Source organism: Dipodomys ordii, unplaced genomic scaffold (genome assembly GCF_000151885.1).
Source record: "Dipodomys ordii isolate 6190 unplaced genomic scaffold, Dord_2.0 Scaffold138, whole genome shotgun sequence".
NCBI lineage: Eukaryota > Metazoa > Chordata > Mammalia > Rodentia > Heteromyidae > Dipodomys > Dipodomys ordii.
The window spans coordinates 2,615,716-2,624,571 of NW_012267354.1; the positions used below are offsets into that span (position 1 = coordinate 2,615,716).

Below are 8,856 nucleotides of genomic sequence, written 5' to 3' on the forward strand. Positions count from 1 at the left end.
TTTTATGTCAGCCTTGACAGTCTAACCTAGGTATTTTAATAATATGTTGGACATTGTTAGGGCGTAGAAACTGTCATAAGAGGAATAAGAAACTTTCTGCAAAGAAAAACTCCACCTGCAAAAGAAGATGAAAGTGAAACTTCACGAGAGGAAGGAAAACAAAAAACAACCAAGTACTTAAAGAAAAACAAAAGAAAATCTGCAAAATGACTGATGTTGGCAATTACACATTAGTCTGTTCATGCCAGAAAAACTGCAAGTTAGCCATACTGCCATCCTATCTCTAAGTCACAACAAATCTTCAAGTAGCAGCATAAAAAAATCAGTGATATCTTTGGTTTTTTGGTTTGGTTTTTTTTGGTCAGGCATTCAGGCTTACCAGAAATGTTGGCTATTATTTTGAGAACCAAATGTAATCTTGTTGTTTCTTTTAGGCTACAGCTTTTAATTTTTTCAAATTTGTTTTTGGTTGAAATACCTCTGAGTAGACTTTGAAAAAAAATACTATCCACTTCTACCCAGTTTCTCTCATCCTTTTGTCTTGCCCACTCACTAATGACCATTGGAAAACTAATTTATTTAAATTCTGGGTTACAAGGAAATAATTGGTAACCCTAATCTACCCAGTTATCAGTTAAAAGGAAGCCTTTCAGGTTTGAAAACATCTTGGATTTGTGCTTCTGCTTGTTCACCATAAGATGTCAGAAAAGGGTAACAGTTTTTATCTGACCCACCAGAAGGATGAACATCAGCCGATACCTCCCGGGAGGTCGGAAAAATGAAAGACGGAGAGTGAAACCAAATTCAAGAATACGATGTAAGATTTCTTTAACTGACCTAGCGCCAATCCCAGTGCACTAAGCCTTAACGACAGGCAAAGGAGTTGGGAAGGAAAGCTCACTTTTTGTGTGAAGTAAACGATCACTGTATATTTTGCACAACCCACAGAACTGTTAGGATGATTTAGATGCTGATGGCTGACTGATTGGCAGAAAACGTCCTTAGAGATGTGGGATCCTCCCACTTCGCACGGAAGTTACGGCCGAGACAGGAAAGGAACCATTACGGGGTGATTCTAAAAGAAGCCCTTTGTTCATGCAGAAATAGATTTACTGGAGAGAGGGAACAACCCTATGACAGAGCGTGTTGATGCTGATTACTCCAGAAAGGCATTAAGATAGGGGGACGGAGGACTTGAAAGCTTTGCATCCAAAGTCTTCCGAATGTCCCTAGGTAGCCAACGCTTTTGGTTCACAACGGTGGTTGGTCTTTGCTGGCGTCCTATTTTCTCAAAACTCGGGGTTCTCTGATTTGGGCTGCAGGATTCTTCATTGCGAAGTCTCAAATCCCGGCCCGAATGTTAATCCTCCTCACCTCACCTCCCAAGCTTGCCCCTGGTCAGTTTATCTGGACTACTTTATCCTGTTTAAAAAAAAAGGGGGGGGGGAGAGTTTCCTTTCCTTCCCTCACCTTTATTTCTACACACTTTAATTCGCCCTGCTATCTCCTCAGGGTTGCTGGGTTGAGACTATTGGCTGTCCTCCCGCCAGGATTTAAATTACAAAATTAAAAAAAATTAAAATTACAACATGGGTGGGCTCTTGGCGTCAAAGCCCAGGGTACTACTTAGCCAGAATAACGTTAAGTTCGTGGTTCTACTTAAAAAAACAAAAACACCTCAAATCCGAAGGAGCATTTATCTGGCAAACTGGGAGCTCTTGGTGGGCTTTTCAAATTCTGATGCCTAATTAGAATCGGAGGGGGGGGGGGAGGTGGCATTTCCTGTATTCGATTCATTTAGTCTATAACCCAAACCGAGTTCTGGTCACGATACCAAAGCGAAAGAGAAAGCTTTTACCAGGTGTAAAAGGATCCACCCTAAACTCACTCTAAATTTTCTGGATGTACCCAACTCTCCCTTTGGAACTTTTACACATTCAGTTTCTACTCCCTAACCAGCTATTCGTAAAACTAGACCACAAGTATATTGCAAGTCTTTCAGAAAGAGGTGGGTGGCTCTGAAAAGAGCCTTTGGGGTAAGGGCAATGCCGTGAGAGCTCACTTGGAGCTGGTGTACTTGGTGACGGCCTTGGTGCCCTCGGACACGGCGTGCTTGGCCAGCTCCCCGGGCAGCAGCAGGCGCACGGCCGTCTGGATCTCCCGAGACGTGATGGTCGAGCGCTTGTTGTAGTGCGCCAGGCGCGACGCCTCGCCCGCGATGCGCTCGAAGATGTCGTTCACGAACGAGTTCATGATGCCCATGGCCTTGGATGAGATGCCGGTGTCCGGGTGGACCTGCTTCAGCACCTTGTACACGTACACCGAGTAGCTCTCCTTGCGGCTGCGCTTGCGCTTCTTGCCGTCCTTCTTCTGCGCCTTGGTCACCGCCTTCTTCGACCCCTTCTTGGGCGCGGGAGCGGATTTCGCTGGCTCAGGCATTTCGAAGAACAACTACCAGAGCAGGAAAAATGACTGGCCTGTCGTCGGTCTACACTATTTAGAGCTCCATATGCAAATGAGATGGAGTAATGTCTAATTTCGATTGGAGAATATTAGATGGCATCATTGTTACTTTTGTCCAATTAGAGCACGTGTACCAAGGAACTTCATTTGCATTGAGTAAAGCTGCAATACAATTTCCTAGCCAATGGTTCAGCTTCTTTTTCGCGCCTAAATTCGCCTATAAAATGTACACTTCGCTCAGCCTATTCTAGTCACTTAGTGTTCTCTGACTAAATAGCAAGTCATCATGTCTGGACGCGGCAAGCAGGGCGGCAAGGCTCGCGCCAAGGCCAAGACCCGCTCTTCCCGAGCTGGTCTCCAGTTCCCCGTCGGCCGTGTTCACCGGCTGCTCCGCAAAGGCAACTACTCGGAGCGCGTCGGCGCCGGCGCCCCGGTGTACCTGGCGGCCGTGCTGGAGTACCTGACGGCCGAGATCCTCGAGCTGGCTGGCAACGCGGCCCGCGACAACAAAAAGACCCGCATCATCCCGCGACACCTGCAGCTGGCCATCCGCAACGACGAGGAGCTCAACAAGCTGTTGGGCAAAGTCACCATTGCCCAGGGCGGTGTCCTGCCCAACATCCAGGCCGTGCTGCTGCCCAAGAAGACCGAGAGCCACCACAAGGCCAAGGGCAAATGAGCTTTGATCGCTTTAAGCTTCAAGACAAAAACCAAAGGCTCTTTTCAGAGCCACCCACTTTTTCTGTAAAAGAACTGAACCGCTCTATAGAGTTCAAGCACATCGCTTTGTCCAGAGTGTAAAGACCGCTTGGATTAAGTGGTTTTGTTAGCTTTAGGCCCTCAGCAGCATTATCTCACTACTAAGCATTGCTGGGTTCCTGCCGGTATGTTGAAGCCGTTACCCCTTATAGCACTGTCGGAAAGATGAGATTCTTGGTCAATCACAACTTTGATCCTAACATTTCAGAATGACATGCTAAGTTGGAGAAAAATCCCATTTGCAACGTAAGCCTATCATTCCACATAAGCGGTTTTAGAGAACTGGTCCAAGCTGCTATTTGGCTGCCTCAAAATCAGTTACTATGAGGCCAATTATTAGCATAATTCAGGCAAACAAAATTCCCCACATCATATACTGAGAAAACTGTTCAAGGAGTTTGTGTACTAGCACAATTTAAAAACAAATTCCTCAAAAGTAGTTATGAAGCAGAATAATGTTTACAAACCATTATTCCACTTAAATAGGGACGGGAGGGGAAAATGGAGAACAGAGGAAGGGATGATACAGACCACGGAGCATTTTACTCAACCTGATGGGGGAATTATAAAAATTAATTTTTTAAAATGCACCATCAGCATTCACAATTTATACATGCATGTATGTTTTCAGGAATAGTTAAGCTCTTTGGGGGCAAGCAATATTACTAGAAAACCGTAACAAATTAACAGCAGAGGAAACGACCGTTCCAAAGGCGAAAAACAAATTAAGGATAGATTAAGAACCAATCAGGATAGCCCTGCTGCAGTTCTGGCCAATCAGGATCGGATCGTTGCTATAAATGGCGGTAGCCGTGCTGTCACCATTTACTCGTTTCTACAGGACAAGTTCCTTAGCTATGGCTCGCACAAAGCAGACGGCTCGCAAGTCCACCGGCGGCAAGGCGCCCCGCAAGCAGCTGGCTACTAAGGCCGCTCGCAAGAGCGCCCCGGCCACCGGCGGCGTGAAGAAGCCCCACCGCTACCGGCCCGGCACCGTGGCGCTGCGCGAGATCCGGCGCTACCAGAAGTCGACGGAACTGCTGATCCGCAAACTGCCGTTCCAGAGGCTGGTGCGCGAGATCGCGCAGGACTTCAAGACCGACCTGCGTTTCCAGAGTTCCGCTGTGATGGCGCTGCAGGAAGCGAGCGAAGCCTACCTGGTGGGTCTTTTTGAGGACACCAACTTGTGCGCCATCCATGCCAAGCGGGTGACTATCATGCCTAAAGATATCCAGCTTGCGCGCCGCATCCGTGGCGAACGTGCATAAACTGCTAAGCTTTTCTGACTCTCGGTCCCAAAGGCTCTTTTCAGAGCCACTTCTGTTCTCAGTAAAAGGCTGTTACACAGGCAAGCCAGAGAAATCTTGGCCTGTAGATGCCTAGCTAGTTTTTCTTGAGTAAGGCTTTTAACTTCCAAGTCTCCCAAGAGACTTCAGCCTTAGATGGTTTAATCTGCCTGGTGGTTCTCAAGATTTCAGCATTTCGATCCCCGTTATGTGATTTTCTCACAAATGTTGAGTCAGCCATAGTGTCTGTCTGGCAGTGACTTTACTGAAATAGATCTCCCAGCACTGTCTTTGTGGTTTACCTGAGTTTAATAACATCCCATCCCGGATATCATGTGAACTTCACTGGTTCGATACATGTATTAAGTTTTATGTCCAGGAGACCAGCTTCTAGGCTAAAAATTTAACTTCTCCCCATGTGGTATACAAGTTAGAAACCTTCAAAGACCGGTGCCATCGAGGTTAAGAATAGGTGGCATATCAAATTGAAAATTTAATGAAAAGTACTGAATCCAGTTTTGGAGTAATACCAAGAAGTCAGCAAAACAAGTGGATTATCCAACAAGCCTCAATAGTTTATCAGCAAATGCATTCACTTAAGAGAATCAGGGAAAGGAAAAAAAAAGCAGAGGAGCCCATTAGCTACATTGGACATTGAGGGAAATGAACTAAGCAACTCAAGGGCAGCGTTGGGAGGGAGGGAATGAAAGAGAAAGGGAACAGCTTAGACTAAGCCAAAGGAAATAAATGATTATCACCCGATTGGGAAGTAGTTGTCAAAAGTGTAGAGTTGACCAGCTTTATAGACCATAATAACGACATTTCACCCTGTGAAGGTAAAAATGTGTGACTTTAGGTAAGTATCATCCTACAATACAGTGAAATTTATGTAATCATTTAATCTCAATAAATTTAAAGAGAACCTAAATCATTTACAATACTTTTTTGAATAAGCCAATTTTCCCTGATGTGAGAAAAACAAAACCGTGTAGCCTAGTTAAATTTGCTGAGGAGAACAAAAAGCTTTTTAAAGTACCTAATTTAAATAGACCAGATTCTCAAATTAGACTTAAAAAAAAATAGGCTTGCATTACACAGAAGGGAATTTCAGTGCTGATGGAAAGTGACTTAAACTAAAAACTCAGCTTTCCCGCTACAACCACCTAGGGCTGCCCTGGCCGCAAACCTCCCAAAAACATCTCCCCTCCCTTTCCCCTGCCCAGTCATACCCTGTGACTATGAAAGATAACCAGTGAACCCAGGACCATACCATTTGTTGGCTTGTCTGCTAAATACCTATGCTTTCCTGTCTCAGGATAAGATTCAATCTATGTACAAAAAGTCCCTTACTCCACTCCCATCCTGCCCCCCTTCTTATGATAAACAGACCCCTGTCCTGCCTACCTTTACTATGCCTAATAAAAGGAGACTTCAGTTGTGAGAGAGCCCACCATTGTCTCTCCTGTCTGCCTGTAAGACTCTCCTGTCCCTCTCAGGTTTTTGCCCCCAGAATAAAAGTCTGTTGGTCTGTTGAATTCACTTTCTGCCCTTATTCTGATATTCTTATGACTCAATTTATAATTCCTTTCAATACTTTTGAGAAATGTTTAGCTTATTTCTCATACCTGGGAGAATATTTAAGAGAATTGATTTAACAAACAGAATTTATATTTCAAAAGTCATCCGTGCCAGGCCCTGGTGGGTCACGCCTGTAATCATAGCAACTCAGGAGGCTAACATATAAGGATCCCATGTTCAAAGCCAGGGTGGGAAAGAAAGTCAGTGAGACTCTTTATCTCCAATTAACCACCAGAAGTTGAACTGTGGTAAAGCACTAGCCTTGAGCAAAAGAGCTCAGGGATGGTCCTGGGCCCCCCATTTCAAGTCCCATGATCAGCCAAGAAAAAGAAAAGTCATCCATGATTTTAGGGAAATCGTGACAATATTGGAAAAATGGAAAGATGTGGGCCCTTTTATCATTTATCATAAGGGACATGGCTCACATTCTTACAACAAAAAATTGTCAATAGTAAACCATGGTGGAATTGGTTTGTTTACTTATTTATTGCTGTGGTGCTATGAATCAAACCCAGAGCTTTCAACATACTATACAAGCATATTAACACTGGGCTATATTATCAGTGCTGTAAAATAGTTTTTCATATTTTAAGTGATATTGGTATGTTCAGAATTGAGTATCATACAGAAAACTGCCTTTTTTTCTCTCCCTCAGTTACCTATTTCAAGGGAGGGTCTCACTGTGTTGACCGGGGTGAGCCATAAATACACAATCCTGCTTAGTTCTCCTCCAGACTTATGTAGGGGGAGGGGGAGTTGGTCACTAAACTGACAGAACTAGCTGTTTTTATTTTTAGATTTGATGAAGAATGGACGATTGTGTAGAATGTGAGTGGACAAACAGTATAAGGCCTACTCTTCCTCTGACCCACCAGAATAGAATTATTCCTGGAGAGGATTCTTTTACTCCTGGAGAGGTCTGTTATTACCTGTATTGCATAGAATCTGCATAATAAAAGGTTACTAGATAAGCTAAACTTTCCATTAGTTTACCCAAAGTATTTACTTTCCCACAATTTACCCTACCCCTTTTAAAGTAGTTTGGAAGAGAACTGGTCTACTTTTGCTTTTCACTTTCATTCCTTTTCTGCAAAGGTTCCTAAATGTATATTTTATACACCTTTCCCATTAATATCCCTAGTTTCTTTTTAAAGATTTCAACTTGTGGTTTTTCAATTTAAATAACACATTCAAGACAGGTTGCTATTTGAGCACTGCATTCTGGTACATACTTATAATCCCAACATTTGAGAGACAGAGGCAGGGAGATATCAGTCTAGGATACATAGCTTATCCAAGGCCAAACTGAACTACATAGGGATATCTTCTCCCCTTTGCTGTACCAAAACAAAACAACAACAACAACAACAAAAGACCAACATAGCCACCCAAACAACAACAAAAAAGAACCTGGCGTTTAATGAGGCAAATTGCTGCTTAGGTTTTTACTACTTGCAAGGGAAGAGAAGTGCCGAGATTAATTTAAGATAAAAGGTAGAGATAGAAAGACAGTGAAAAATGGATTCATTAGTGGAACATTAGCTTTCATGTACTTGTATTACATAAAATTTCAAAGTTTTTCTGGGAGTAAATAAGCATGCTGACATATAAGAGGTAACATAGCTAAATTTGGGACAAGAGAAGGAAAGGCCTGGGCAAAAGAAAACTGTCAAGGTTACATTGAAAGGCAGAATCAGATACCTGGAAGAAGACAACACAAGGAAGGCAAACCTGGAAACCCAGCACTAGGCCTTAAAACATTTCTTTTTTCCTGCAATACTCATGCCTGGGCTCTGCACTGTATATTTTAGTTGTAAATTCGAGGGAATTTCTAGATGTCCTCTCCTTACTTCTCTAAGAAAGTAGGGGTACAATGGGGATCTTTGAGCAGTATTTTCCTGTCTCCTTTCCCAAAAAATGCAGAGTAAAAGCTACCATTCCTCAATAACTTATCAGAATGAATGTCAAAGTCATTTCTCCAGAGAAAAGTGTCAAATGAAAGAAGAAAAGGGGAAAGAGGTGAAAGAAAAAAGGTACTAAGCCATTTTTAAGAAAGACCAGAAAACTCTGAAGCTATAATACAATGCTGGGTTCACTGCAGAACTTCTCAGGCTATTTAAAACCAGAGTGCGTACTTTCCATAGACATTGATGCATCCCGCATTTCACTTAAGGCAGGATTCTAACAACCACCACGGACCAGTAAGAGTCAAGAAGAGACTGGAAAAACAGATTACAGGAAAAAACAAAGACCCTTCCAAGGGTAGGTAGAGAATATTAGTGAAAGGATTGATTTAAAGGATATCTGGGTAAATACACTCGTTGGAATCTAGTTTGGGCAAGTCTCTCCTTTTTTTCTCATCTGAAAACGTGGACAGTGAAAATTACGCTAATACTGCAGCCGCGAACAGTTCTCAATCAGGTCCGAGAAGCTGTCTTTGTCTTAAAACCTTTTCTTTGTCCTCTGGCCTTGTATGATGTTGCATAAGGCCTGGGAAAAGGCGGTGCCTAGCCGGCCAGCCCGTGCCTTGCCCGCCTTCCTGCTTCTTTCTCGCTGTTGTGATCTCTAGCGTACCTCTAACCTCATCGGAAACACCTGTGGGAAGCTCCCGGAGTACGTGATTCATGTTACTTCAACTAAGCAAGCCAGTGCCAGCCAGACTGTTTCAGCCACAAATGTGGTCTACATGCTCAAGTCCAAGGGCTGCACCCTTTATGGTTCTGCGGGCTAGTGTTGTCCTAAACTACCTTTTAGCGTTATGGCTCAAAGG

The 8,856-nt window shown here is 43.6% G+C and overlaps 3 protein-coding genes across 3 annotated transcripts; 2 read left to right on the forward strand and 1 right to left on the reverse strand.

Annotated features, from left to right (window-relative positions):
* Positions 1-2,014: 2,014 nt before the first annotated feature.
* LOC105996995 (histone H2B type 1) lies at positions 2,015-2,442 on the reverse strand. Its single transcript, XM_013031262.1, has one exon. It carries the CDS (start codon positions 2,437-2,439, stop codon positions 2,059-2,061), a length of 381 nt encoding a protein of 126 aa, XP_012886716.1. The 5' UTR covers positions 2,440-2,442; the 3' UTR covers positions 2,015-2,058.
* A 303-nt stretch (positions 2,443-2,745) lies between these two features.
* LOC105996993 (histone H2A type 1-D) lies at positions 2,746-3,142 on the forward strand. The gene has a single exon (XM_013031260.1). The coding sequence runs from the start codon at positions 2,750-2,752 to the stop codon at positions 3,140-3,142; it is 393 nt and encodes a 130-aa protein (XP_012886714.1). The 5' UTR covers positions 2,746-2,749.
* A 931-nt stretch (positions 3,143-4,073) lies between these two features.
* Positions 4,074-4,592, forward strand: LOC105997000 (histone H3). Its single transcript, XM_013031267.1, has one exon. It carries the CDS (start codon positions 4,080-4,082, stop codon positions 4,488-4,490), a length of 411 nt encoding a protein of 136 aa, XP_012886721.1. The 5' UTR covers positions 4,074-4,079; the 3' UTR covers positions 4,491-4,592.
* Positions 4,593-8,856: the final 4,264 nt, after the last annotated feature.